The sequence below is a fragment of the Episyrphus balteatus genome, chromosome 4 (assembly GCF_945859705.1).
Source record: "Episyrphus balteatus chromosome 4, idEpiBalt1.1, whole genome shotgun sequence".
Lineage (NCBI taxonomy): Eukaryota > Metazoa > Arthropoda > Insecta > Diptera > Syrphidae > Episyrphus > Episyrphus balteatus.
Window position 1 is genome coordinate 55,829,368 of NC_079137.1, and position 14,725 is coordinate 55,844,092.

The window sequence follows — 14,725 nt, forward strand, 5'->3', positions numbered from 1 at the left end:
AAAAAATAAAATAATACATAAATTAATTTTTAATATAATAAATAATTTTATTTTAAATAGTTTAAACCTCCATTAGCGTGAGAAGATGATATTATGTGTTTTTTTTCGCTTTTTTTGATGAAAACGATTGTTTTCGATAAATTATTTTTATACTTTTGGTGCATTATAAAAATTTAAGTATGGCTTTATTCTTCAGGAAATTTTATAAGCTTTTTAATGGTGTAATTTTTCAATTTTTGTGCAAAATTTCATTTAATTTAATATTCAAAATCCTGAGATAACGGGAAAAAGATGTTCTTTTTCTAAACACTTTCAGATGATATAAAATTTATTTTTATTCATATTCTGTTATTTTTTTTAAATGTGTTTCAATACAAATGAGAATAGTATTTTAGTCCCTCAAATCTTTGGCGGGGGATTTACAAAGCTGAAAATCTAAATCATTGACTAGCTTTGTTTCTTCTGAACAACATCTGGTACAAAATAGAGTAAGAGAAACAGTGATTGATGTGTTGACATTATTGATGTGCTGTATAGTAACAATTGCGCTGTACTTAATAATCCCGATAAAATAATATACGTTTCAAAATGATGGATTATATTTTTTCCAACAACAGCCACCGATTGAATAAATTGAATATAGTGGATGGTATAGAAAAAATCTAATTAATATTTCTCTTTACTCATATTATTATACTCATATGCATTCAAAGGGAATCCTTTTTCAGCACACTCGTTTTGCCAACACTGATGCTTCCTATATGTATCAATGTATGTATGTATGTAATGTAGCCAAAGGCAACTTTTCTCTTCACCTTTCAGAAACTAAAGTTACAATGAACGCAGTTAGGGATATGTCGACGTTTCTTAATCAAATAGTGACAAAGATTGATTTCCGAAAAGTATTTATATTTGGGGGAGGATTATAATATTATGCATCCAAAAAGGATATTCCTATTTTCAAGTTTTAATAAAACGGAATTGAAGATGTACAACAAATCGTCTTCTCAGGCTTCAGTTTGGGGAAAGTTCCATCTTTGATAGTTTGAAGTGTCTTCAATGGTGAAAATTGTTTTACTGAAATATGAGGAAAATTAAATAGTTTCTGCAGTTTTTTTTTTTTGAAAAACTTAAGATAAAACCTAAGTTTGACTTACAGTTAACATTGCAACAACCCAATTGCATAAAAAATTTATCTTCAACAAAAGAATAAAAGTTGATAACTCCCACAACTCTCCGAGCTATTGATATCTAATTTTAAAAAGTTTCGATTCAAAATTTCAACCCTTGAATGTTTTATTTAGTTGATTAGATCAAATTCAAAAGTTAGACCTTAAAATATTCAAAAAAAAAATGTAACCCTCGTCAAATAAACTCCATATACTCGTAGGAGTAACCGTGTTCCATTTAAATTTTACAATACCCTTTCATATGCTAACAAGTGAAGGTAGATTGTCGGTAGAGGTATGCCAAGAACAACATTCAATATAGGTTAGGTTAGGTTACACATTATATTCCATGCATCTCATCTTGTCCAAAATTTTGATTGCAAAACCTAACCAAATGTTACAAGCAAACCAACTTTTCCCAAAATTAAAACCAAAGGTAAACAGAGTATACACCTATACAGAACCGCTGTACACAAACACACACTCACAAATATCCTATCCACCTTTGGGATATCCTTTATTCCGGTCACACAATCTACATACTATACCTTCCTTCATAGTATAAAGGTAACAATCCAAACTCATTAAAATTCAGAAAAATGTTTGTTCGAAAACTCGCCTTCTTTCGTGGAAAAGGGATGTGATATGGCGGGCGATGGCGATATGTGAAAAAAAAAAAATAGCCAACACCTGATGAGATGATGCCACAAATCGATTAGAGTTTGTAACGTGGGTTCCATTAACAATGCACACCTCAACCCGCAACATACACGCCATCAACTGGCTATGTGTTGTGTAGATATACGGTTCGGTTACTGGTTATAGCAATGAACAACGAAATTCTAAGCCAGAATTTACTCTAGATAGATAAATTGTTTGCAACAATTCGAATCCGTGTGTTTGCCACTTCAGCAAGCGTTTTGGGCTTGGGCACGACTAACAACGACGACATTCAGTATATCTACAGGATTCATCTTAATCATGGCATAAAAGAGAAGGAAGCACATTGAAGTTGGTTTTTGCATACATAAAGCTGGGCGAAAATCAATTAAACATTTTGGAGCTGAAATTCATGCAGAGTAACCTTATACCTTTTCTACATTATTAAGATGAAACGTACTTTCTACTTCAGAAGATGAGTTTTGAGCCAGCGAAGCATAAAGGTTCGACATTCGATGGAATTGAACACCATTCGAAACGAAATCACGATAATTGTGTCGGCATTGAGATGACGATGGTGGCTAAGCTGCTCTGGAACTGGCTAGTTATATAGTTGAAGAAATGAAAAAGATTGGCAATGGCAATTGTTTGATAGCTGACACGAAGCAGAAGTAAAAACACAAGAAAAGAAAAGAACTTCAATTCAAACAAGGACACCATCAGTTTTTTGTTAAGGAATTTCTTTGATTTTGAAATAAAGTTCAGTTACCTGCAGTTACAGTATGTTGACGTTAAAGGTAACGGCTTAAAAAAGCTACAAAAAGCATCATAATAAAATTTCGTATCTTGTCGGATTGGTTATTGTCAAAAAACCAATTTAACTTCAAAATGGCGGAAAATGCTAATAGGAAATCATGGTCGAAAACTTCAACGTATCAAAAATTTAGCTCTCTCGGTTCATTTGCATTTCCAATTGTATATAATGACTGTTCTATAACTTGTATTTGGAAAAAGGCAACTAGCAAAGCAAGTGGCTTTCTGGCAAGTAGTGTTTGACTTATGCAAAGTAGTTGTAAGCAAGTGACAAATAGCAAAAAGAATGTTTCAATTTGCAAAGAAGTTTTTCAAATATGATACATTTTTGGTGAAAAATAGAGTGGTTTCACAGCACTGGTAACCCAAATGCTTTAAACGATATAATGCTTATAGGCCAACTTAAAGGCTCTCAGAATATAGTAACTTGTTTACCCAAAATGCTAATCCTTACTTTGCTCTGTTATAACAGTTTTCAAAAAAAAAGCATAAAAGTTTCCATAAGTTGAATTAAGAATGTCTTCAGGCTTAGGGGAAATGACAGAGCATCAGTCTTTATACTCAGAATTTGATTTTGTGTTAATTTAGCCTACTCACACTAATTGGAAAACTCGCGATATTTCAACCATATAAAGGCTTGGCCACACTGGAGGGTATGCGGTAGCGGTACGGGTAGCGGTGAGGGTACTTGTATGAAAAAAATTCCAAACTGACACATCAACGTTCAAGTGTGGAATTTATTTAGTACAAATATCGTTACCCTCCGGTGTGGCCAAGCCTTAAAGCCGCGATTTAAAGCTGCCAGACTTTTGAATTCGTTATTAGAAAGCAATAAGGCTATAAAACTGCATAGGTACTCACATTTTGGTTATACCTCCACTCTCAAATTTTCAGAAAAATTCATGCCCCCTTTCCAAAATTTGATTTTTCAAAAAAATCATTTTTTTAAGGTAAATCCAAAAATTTTATTTTTTCAGAACTTAATTTAATTTAAAACACACTTCATTACTTTCGATATAGATACTATATATCAAGTTATTCAAAGTTGAGATAACATTTTTCCATGACATTACGATGATAGAGAATGCCAAAAAAGTGGGTGCCGGAAGTCGAAAATCATTATTAACGGTACCTGCCATAGAACCGTTTTTTTTATTTTTATATATAATTTTAATATAAGCCAAAAATTAAATTTTGAAAAAAATAATTTTTGGATTTTTAAAAAATTTTGAAATTTTTTTTTTTGAAAAATCAAATTTTCGAAAACAGGATATTGATTTTTTTTTGAAATTTTGTTTTTAGATGTTGATCAATGATTTTTACAAAATGGCATACCAACTTTATTTTAAAACTTTTTTCCCAAAAAAAATTTAGGTACAAAAAATTAGTTTTTTAAAAAACGGCTCTAAAAATTTTGAAATTTTTTTTCTAAAAATGCACCTTAATATATCAAATAAAACTGCATACTTGTTTTGGGGGGCAATTTGATTTCAGATTTTGTTTTATTCTTTTAAAAAACGGATTTTATGTTTTTTTTTTTTTATTTTTTTTGTTTCTATATAAGTGGTGGCCACAGAATTAGAAACGAGATATTGCAAATATTTTTATCAAAAAGATTTTGTTTTTTAAGCACCACTGTGTTTGGCTAGTACCGTTAGTCGATAATGGCTGACATGTTTGTTTCAAACATGTGTTTTCCTGAACGTCGGAAGTTGTGAAAACGTGGTTATTTTAGGGAATTCATTTGAAGTCGACATTTTCGCTGGACAGAAAATTAGAAACGACAACTAGAATCAGTGATTTTTTTTTAAATTGGGCTTTTTTATCGATGTGAGTTGATTATTTTCATTATATTTTAGTTATTTTTACAATACAAATTATAATACAGTGAAAAAATGGGTAAAAATAAGTCGTGCAGTCCTGAACTCCGGAAGCTGATTGTGCAGTGTTACCAAAATGAAAATGAGTCAATGAGCTCCATAGCTAAAAGATTTAGCTGATCAAAAAAGATGGTATTTGGAGCCATACAAGTATTTAAAAGAACTGGAAGCTTTGAAACCCCTAAAAGAAAGCCAATTGAGCGGAAAACGACGCCAAAAAAAGACAGGCTGATATGCAGAATCAGCAAGGCCGATCCTTTCTTGACTTCTAACAAGATAAAAGACATTGTTACACCTCAAATCGGTCGAGAACTGTCAGCTAGAACCATAAGGCTTCGCCTCTTAGAAAACGGTCTACGCGGATGTGTTGCACGGAGAAAACCACATGTGTCCAAAAAAAAATCTGAAGGCTCGATTGACATTCGCTAGACTGCATTCCAACAAAACAATACAATTTTGGGAAAAACTACTCTGGAGTGATGATAGGATAAACGATCGAATGGATCAACACGTTTATAAAGGCATACTGGAGAATGTCATGGAGCCTTATTCATTCGCACACATGCCCCTTAGTTATATTTTTCAGCAGGACAACGATCCAAAACACACTGCACGGTAGCAGTAGTTTGCGGATACAAAAACCAGTGTTTTGGATTGGCCCCCACAAAGTCCGGACCTGAATCCGATAGAAAACTTATGGGTAGACGTCGAGAGAGGATTGAAGTCAAAAAAATCAAAAAATTCGGACGAGCTTTTCCAAAACATCAAGGAGCTCTGGGAGGGTATACCAACATCAAGATGCCGCGCTTTGGTAGAAAGTATGGAACGAAGATTGGCTGCTGTTATACAAAAAAATGGATTCTTTACAAAATATTAACACTTTCTCCATGTTAAAATGAAGATTTTTTAATGAAATACCATTTTTTATGTTCTGTTTCTAATTGTATGGCCACAGAAAATTTGAATTAAATACTTTTTATTTTTTTATATTTTTAATTATTTAATGTGTACTCTTATTCATGGGCTATAAATTAAACCTCTTTTCAAACTGAAGATATATCTTTTAAAAAAGTTATGAACACTTATATGACTCTATGGGTGTCGTTTCTAATTGTGTGGCCACCACGTAGGTACCTACATTTCCCAAATTTCTATATAAAAAGTCTTAAAAATTTAAGCAACTTGAACACTAAGAGCAAGCTCGTGCGACCCAGTCGTGCATTTTATTTTATTTACGGACTTGTATTATTTTGTCTGTCCATTGAAGAAAAAGAGAAAAAGTGATTTTTTCAGACATACTGTATTAAAAGGGCACCATCAAATAGCTATGTTGGATTGTTAAATTTTGTCTTCTGTTTTGACGAAAAAGCATACAAAATTTTCATCGGTTACTAACGAATTCCAATCGAAACTGTTGGATTATCTGATGAACAACTTAAATCTCACGAATATTTCATCACAAATTTAATTAATGAAAACCCTTCTACCAATTTACCTATGCAAAATTTTGAACGTGACATAGCATAACGCGTGCATTTAAATTCGATTTTTTTATCACACCTGATTCAGTTTGGTTTTCATTTTATTTTGTCTACAGGAATACATTTAAATATTTGGCTATTATTAAGTTGGAGTTGAAGGTTTTTTTTCTGACCATGATATGGGTTTTTTTTTTCCTAAATCCCATATGCTTATCCTTTTTTCAAGTGGCAACAAATGGTTGAACGATCCCAAATTGAATAAATCAAATCCTCGTCATTCGATTTTTTTTTGACGAAAAAATAAGAATAAAAAGAAGAAAGGTTGGGCCGTATCCTGCAGGGCGGTTGGGATGGAATTTCAGTACTTTTTTTTGTTGCAATGATTGATTGGTTTTTGTCCTTATAATAAATAGAATTTTTAGTTAAACTAAACAAAAACTGTTAAACTGGCATAAATTAGGCAACAAATTAAGACTTATCAATATAATTTGTGTCCAAGATCTCAAAATCAGGTAAATCCATTTGACATCTGGAGTCCTTAACAAAAAAAAAAAAAAAAAACCCTTGTAGGTACTGTTTGTTGATCAATCCATGCCTTTCAAATAAGATTAATTTATTAGATTGCCTTACAAAAAAGTCCAGAATTTTTTTTTTTCAATTTATAACTTCCTCTTAAATATGCCAATCAAACGGGAAGTAGCCGTCAGGTCCGCGCTAGAAACAAGAAAAAAAGCCAAAAGACTATAATTCAGCTGTTCCCAGGATGATGGAGTAAGTCAATTTTCTTATTTAACGCGTTCAGAAATAAATCATCACTTGTGAGCAATTACTCACAGGGTGTTAACTGCCTATACACACACAGTCAATCTAGTATACAACCCTCTTCCAGCTTTTATCGTATCGTCCGCATGAGTCAGCTCCTCCATCATTACCCCTATCGAAGTTTTCTTCCTTCAAATGATTGGATACCAACTGCTGTTGCTGCTGATGCTGTTACTCCCTGCTTCATAAGTTGAAAATTTCCATCTTTATGGATTCCATCCCCATAATGGATGGAAGAATCTACAATCAATCACTGCCATTGTGCCCGCTTAAATATATTTTCAAAGTGACAGAGGGAGCAGAGAACATTGTTGGCTTCTTCCTACGCCACACTTAAAATTTTATTCTCATAAACAATATAATGATGGCACTAACGCTGATGATGCGTCTAATCAATTCAACTTAAAGGGGTTTAATTTTCAACCAAATGATTGTTGGTTATGTGTCTAATAAAAATATCTTTACTTAAATTTTAATTTGTTCAATTAGAATAGGATTTCAAAATGGTTTTATTCTTGTCCAATGTATTTTGAAATAATAATTTTAAGAGTCTTGAATTAGTTTTTTCTTTTTGTCTGATCTTGTCTTTCGAAACTTGATTAGTTTGATTAGAAAATGCTTGTTTGTGACCCGTTTTGTGTTTAACCACAATGCCACCAATCACAACATATTTTGCGGTGCAGAACTTCACAAATCTTTCGTCGTTGTGATTACAATTGCTTAATTTATTCTTTCCCACAATAATAGACTTTAAAGTCAAAATATTGGAAAAAAGTTTTTAAAAAACACTGAACACTGAAAAATCGATTATTTCAAAAACAATTCATTAAAATAACTTGATTTATAAATTAAAATCAAGTGTGCAGTTCTGAAAATGGTATCATTCATAGCTGTAAGTGTTGCCGTTGTTTATTAATAATTTTTTAATTTAAATATTTTTTTAGAAAATTGCCCCTCCCACCTAAACGGGGGGGGGGGGGGGGGGGGAGATAGATCACCCCTTCTATAGAAAAAAATTATTGTATTGAAATCCTCTTCAAAAAACCGTTATCAATTCTGGGCGCCTAAGTTATCGTACTCAACCCATTAAAAGGGTACAAATGGGGTAAAAAAGGTGGCAATAAAGGGGCTTTGGAGGGGGTATACTTGGGGCAAGGGGGTTGCATCCATAGAGAGTTGTTATAAGCTTCACATGAACTACAACATACTAAAATTTTATTAAATTCGACTGAAATCACTCTTTCCGTACTACCTAGGGGTCAGGGGTCATTTTCGGGGATACGCCATATCAAATTTTGGTGTAAAACTGTGGTTTTATATTCTCCTCCATCAAAGGAACCTAACTGCATAAAAAAATTTTGAACTTAAATTAACTTTGATAAAATTTCTAGATTGATCGGGCTATAGGCTAGCCATTGGGCACCTAGTCGACCTAGTCATTCTCTTCGTCAGTAACGAGATCTGTACAGTATAGGGTCTTAACACGTAACGTTCTCTAGCCCGGAATTTTTCCTTGATGATTCGTTGATTTAATGATTCCGAGTGCTCAAAAATATCTTTCCGGTAAAATAAAAGCGGAAAAATACAGTGTTGCGTCACGGTAACTTATATTTATCCGATATTAACCTTCCTCATTCGCTAAGGCCTAACGTATCTACTTGTATTTTATAACGCTTAAGCTCTCTCACTTTGGAGGACTCCGGGTTTGTATGTTAGTCCATTATTTACCAAACAGAAACCAATCTTGCCCGGGATCAATAACCAAAAATCGTCAATATATGATCATTCCTCATCCAAGGCAAAGTATTGGTTTCTATAGCTAGATTTCGTCGGTAGTGGAGAATGAATGTATTAGTGTTGACAGTTGACTAAAAGTTGCGCTGCTTGTCTAAACAACATTTATGCACCCAACAACTACCCGACCAGGTACGACGTAGGACCCTAAATGTATGCAATAAACTCATTTGATTCCTAGTTTGCGTTAAAAATGAAATGTTTATCTCAATTTGGTTCACATCATTATATCTTCCAAGGAAGTTTTGGTCTCATAAGTATTATTTTATACTCTTAAAGCTTTGTTTTTAACTCTAATGAACTTTCAATGTGTTTGGATAAAGCCTCTCCCACACTAACGGCGACCGATAACCAAAAATGCTGCTGACAGCGTTATTGTATGCCAAAAAAAAAATTAACAAAAACAAACTATGGCGACGACGCTACGCGACGTTCAGGTGTTGAAATTTTTTCCCTACAAAAAAAAGTGCTGTAGGCTGAGTTTTTTTTTTGTCGTCGGTCATCGTTTTATATGGTATGTGGGACAGCCATAAATGTGGAAAAATGTGGTCAAAAGGGTCGCAACATATCGTCACTGTTTTAGAAAACCGGCATAACTCAAAAATCTTGGTTTTTGAGTTATTGATGCCAATTTACTGTAAACAATACATTCTTCTTGTAAACTCAGTATAAATTTAAAGGATTTGCATCCTATCAAACAGCCGATTCTTTTTCTTAATTTAATGAAAATAGTATGGAAAATTGACAAACTTGGAAATTTAAAAAAGATTTTCTAAGGAATTAAGAATTTTGAGTTATGCCAGTTTTCTAAAACAGCGACGATATGCAAAGTCCTTATTCGATTTTGAAAAAGTAAGGGAGCCTTCCATCACAACGTAGATGAAATGTTTTTGGTGTTTGTAATAGATTTTAAGTGCAGTAACAGTTTTTATATCGATTTATAAATTTAGAAATGATTCTAAATTTTCCCTTCTATTTGATGAAGCGTCCACAAGTCTCAGTTTAAAAAATATAGTTACTATAAATTAGGTACATGTGTTGCATAACGTAAACGACATTTTTTAAACAACCAAGCTTAAGCGTTTATTCTTAGTAAAAACTTGATGAAAAGTTTGGCTGGCTGAGTATCAATTTTCGGGAGTTAGGTTCTTAAACACTTGTAAAGTCTTGATAAATAGTTACTTACTTGCCTCAAAAGAAGTCTTACATTGCATTACTCTTTTTCTTCTAAATAAAAGTATTAGCACTTTTCATGGAATTCCCATAAGGCACAATGGGATATTTTATTGTCATTGATAGGTACATTTTACTCAAAAATCAGTCTTTTTGAAAGTTTCAGAACAAAAACAACTTAAGAAAAATTGTTTCTTGAAAATAATTCAAAGCTATAGAAAGCTGCTTCTTGTTTCAAAACTAAGTCAATAGTATTTCTTGGTTATTATAGCTTAAGCAATGAGCATCAATTTTTTAATTTCGTATAGGATCTTTTGTCTATTATTTTCCCCTAAGATGCGATTAAAAAATATTTAGCAAACTGAATAGAAATAAAATATTTCTTTATGTTACTCATACACCCTAGTGACCTTATTGATTTGAAGACTGAAAATATATTATTTATCGGTGCGAGGTGTGCAATACAACAATAATAATAGTTCCAATTGAAGTGTACAGTAATTGCATTTCTCAGAAATTTCGGATCAAACTTAAGTGGAGTTTGCAAATGATTTTCTTTCTTTCAAAATTCACATAGCTAAAATTTATATGTGCTTGTAATTTACTAAGCAGCAGCTTAAAACTATCTAATGCATGTAGAAATCCCTTTCTCATATCTAATTAAGTATTACCTATTTTTTTAAAACAAAGTTAACGCTGTTATTACTTATACATATAAGACTCAAACAATATTGTATTTTTTCAACTATGATAATCCAAAAGATCTTCGAATATATTTTTTTCAATCTAAAGTGACTAAAATATGAATTAATATACATATTGACCTTTAGTCGTGAGAAATTTGAGCGTTTGTTGACATTAACATTATAACCAAAAGTATTAAAACAACTTCATGTCATACCGACAACATTTTTCTACAAAAATTTCATTATTCTACGAAATATTTTAACTGAGAGTCATATTTCTGACATCAACCTACTTTCGAACCAAAAAAATTCGTTAAAAGTTTGCTGAGCGAATCTTAATTTTCGCCAAACACCTGTTACCAATGACCTTAACCATTTACTTCAACTTCATGGAAATTCTTTTAAATAGAACTTCAAATGGACAGAAAGTATTCATTTTGTTTAACATTAACTCAACGATGAAATCTATTCACTTATTTTTCATTATTTCTCTGGTTGGTAAGGTGTACTTTTGTTAATTGGTTTTTTTCTTCTTTTTTTTTTTTTTGTTTAATTTCAAATTGTTTAAATTTGATTATTTGTGTCTTTTCCAGGCTTCAATTTGGCTCGATCAGCACCGATGGAAGAAAAGCCAGATTTTTTTGGAAATATCGATTATAATCAAGTGGTGAGTCATATGAAGGAACTTATGATGTATTTGCCTGTTTTGATGACAACTGTTAAAGAGACCATGACTGGATTTCCGAAAATTAATGAAGGTATTAATTCATTGGGTTCAAGGAGACTCTTTTTGGGATCTGGTCGACAAAATGATGGTAAATGCAGATGCAAGCAACTTAGCAAACATCAGAACGATGCAAGTATCGAAGATATGGGATATTAAGAAATATTTCATTTGATATTGTTACTTTAAGAAATACTACGAGAACATGTAACATCACATTATTATGTTGGATCAATATTTTTCTTCCTTACATAAAAAATTAGTATAGGCGAAAAAATCGAACAAATTGTGTTTTTTTATTTATAGTTTGTTGAATGATAACATTAATAAGGTTGTTGTTTTTTGGATTCTTTTAAAAAGCCATATTTTTGTCAAAGATGGTTTTAGTGGTCGTAGCTTGAAAAAGAAATTTGACTGTGCACTGCGCAGTCCTATCTTTTGAAACGGATAAGATGTTTATTTAGCTTTTTTGGAAGATTACACTAGTTAACAAGAGTTTGTTGCCGAAACTAATTTAAATTTTTTTGGAGGTTTTTGGTGTTTGAACTCGGTTCGGAAGTCAGAAAAACAAATCAACTCCCGTTTTTTGAAATATTACTGTTGGAAAATGCAAAAAAACGTTTTTTGACTACTTCGAAACTTATTCTTTTATGTAAATTGGTTTTTTGACAATAACTCGGCTATCTGACGAGATGCGAAAATTTTACAAGGAGCTTTTTTGTAGTTTTTAACGAGTTCTACAATTCATGCATGCATATTTTTTGTCTATCATGATCAATTTTCGAGATATCGATTAAAAAAGTCAAAAATTTAGGACATGCCATTTGTTTTTTGACATAATCTATTTTTGGGTGATGAATATCGAAAAAATCATTAAAAAAAATTTGTAGACCACATTCAGACCTACAATGTCGTATTTTTATATTTTTTTTGGACAAAAATTACGACTACCAGCCGGCCGCAAAGTCGTTTAGTCCGCGCCCACCGCCAAGCAAGCCGCCCGTTCGGTTGTAAAAAAAAACAATCATTCATATTTTGTTTAATGTTTATATTATTATATCAGTAACACATACATACATACAAATGTATGTATTTATTTAATAAATAATGAGAAGAAGATGGTAATGTTTTTTTTTGTAACCCCAATTTTATTAACCCAAATTTTGTAAATAGAGTATACCGGCTTTTTGTGTTGATTGTGCATTTTGTAATTTGCTTCAATCTCAATATTATTCAGTTCATCAAAATTGCAATTAGATCAGTGCCAATAATTTTTGAAAATTAAAAAATTATTAGCAGCATATGGATGGTTGCAAAATTTAGGATAAATGTTATATGAAAGCGGAAAAATAAACTGCCCATTGCCGAGCTCAGATAGCCGAGTTATTGTCAAAAAAACAATTTTATCCTTTTTTTCAAAATGGCGGAAAGCTCATAGGAAATCTTGGTCGAAAACTTCAAGTTAAGCTTTTTTAGGCATCCTCTACAACATATCCAAAATTTAGCTTTCTCGGCCATTTTGCATTTCCAAATGTATATAATGACTGGCCTAGTACGACAGTGGGCTCATCAGTTAGATCTGTCGTACCCTTACTAAGACGCCTTATTTCATATAGTGTCGGTAAACATCGACCAAAATAAGGCGTCTTAGTAAGGGTACGACAGATCTAACTGATGAGCCCACTGTCGTACCTGGGCGAAACGCTTTATAAATTTTTGGAGTTGAGGTCACTTGAACTTATAAATTGAAATAAATGGTAACGGTTTTCCTTTTTCAAAAACAAAAATTTCATGAAAAGATAGAGGTTATCTAAATACAAATATTGGAATTTTTTTAAACAAAATCCAATATTTTTATATGAAGGTATCGTCCAAGAAAATTAACTCCAAAAATCTGTAGAGTCTCAAAAAAAAAAAACCTACAAACCAAGTTTGATGTCAATCGGTCTATCCGTCATCAAATGCATGACTTGCAAAGCAACATTCATGGCACTGATAAAACAACACACATAATGCGTAAGAAACCCAAAAATTAAATTTTCAAAGGAAAAAAATTTTTAATGAGTTCGGGAGGAAAAATATACGCCTTATACCAAAAGCCTAAAACCAATTTTGAATCTTTTAAAAAAAGTGCTAACTGTTTCATACGAGAAAAATCGCGAAATTTTCGGACGCTAAGTTAAAGAATATAAAATTAGAGCATAATGCATAATCGCAGCTATTTAGGTCCAAAACTTCTTCAAATAAATTACTCCAAAAGTCGGAAATTTTTGCTCACGAAGTGGATTAATTAAAATTATAAGGGACTTGGGTCAGAGGCGTGCAGAGGAATGCATTTCGCATTACGTCCAATTATTTGTGGTCAGTGAAATGTAATTTCATTTACTCGACAAAAAATAAAAGAGGTGCAATTTTATTTAGTTTAAGTGCTATTTAAGTTCAAAGTACGTAATTTTTCACAAAAATATTGAAATTATTGTTTTAGCCGTTTAATTCTTCTAAACGTTAAGACTAGTGTTTAAACAGAATAATAAATGTAGGTACAAAGAAGACAATTTTGTACGTTGAATACTCTCTAAGTTTTTCCTCGTCGTGTGTAGGGATATCATTATCTTCTTCAGCTCTCTAACTCCAAGCTGCAAAAATAGTATCTCCTGGGTTGTTGCAACATTTTTGTGCTATTTTATTTAAAATCTGGAATTCGGGTTCAATCCAAAAGAAAAACACTTTCTTTTACAATTTTATGGTTATTTTATTGGATAGAATTTCTTTTGTAATAAAATTCGTTTATTTTTCAAACAATTACATTATTTTTTTTTTTTGAGAAATAAATATATATGTAATATGTTTATATATATATATATACTTTTACGTTTTATACCTACTACTAAATATTTTGTTTTTGCATTTTGTATAATTTAAAATTTGATTCTGATTGAACGTTCTTAATTTTTTCTCTAACGTTCTTTCTTTTCTTTCTGTTTCTATTTTAACTGACACACAATGGCTTTCTTTTGCTTCTTAACTTAAAGAAAAAAAAAATGAAAATCTAGTTTAATTATTCTTATTATTCGTATACAATTTGAATCTGTGAAACCAGATGAAATAAAATTATCCTTTTTTTTTGGTTTTTGCTAAATAAGTTATATTTTTTTCTTTTCCTAAATAAATAAATATTTTTTTCTTTTCACATTTTTTAAAACTTTTTTTTTTTATTTTTCTGCTTCGTCTTTCAAGTTCTTAATTTACAATCTATTTTGTGTACTCATTCTTTGTGATTTTTTTGTTTTTTTGTTTTATTATTTTTGTATTTGTGTGTTGTTGTATTTTTTATAATTTTTAAATATTTTATAGTTTTATTTCACTGTTTTTTAATTAGGTATTATATAAAATTATAAAATTATTGTATGGATTTTTTTTGTTTTTTTAATATTTTTTTTGTTTTTCTCTTTATTCATATTCGTGTTCTGTATTCTTAAAATTACATTTTATCACCTATTAATTTTATATATAATAAAAATAT

The 14,725-nt window shown here is 31.3% G+C and overlaps 1 protein-coding gene across 1 annotated transcript; it reads left to right on the forward strand.

The window, feature by feature from the left end:
- Positions 1 to 10,845: 10,845 nt before the first annotated feature.
- LOC129919969 (uncharacterized) lies at positions 10,846 to 11,488 on the forward strand. Its single transcript, XM_056001111.1, has 2 exons — positions 10,846 to 10,976; positions 11,072 to 11,488. Exons 1-2 carry the CDS (start codon positions 10,868 to 10,870, stop codon positions 11,359 to 11,361), a joined length of 399 nt encoding a protein of 132 aa, XP_055857086.1. The 5' UTR covers positions 10,846 to 10,867; the 3' UTR covers positions 11,362 to 11,488.
- Positions 11,489 to 14,725: the final 3,237 nt, after the last annotated feature.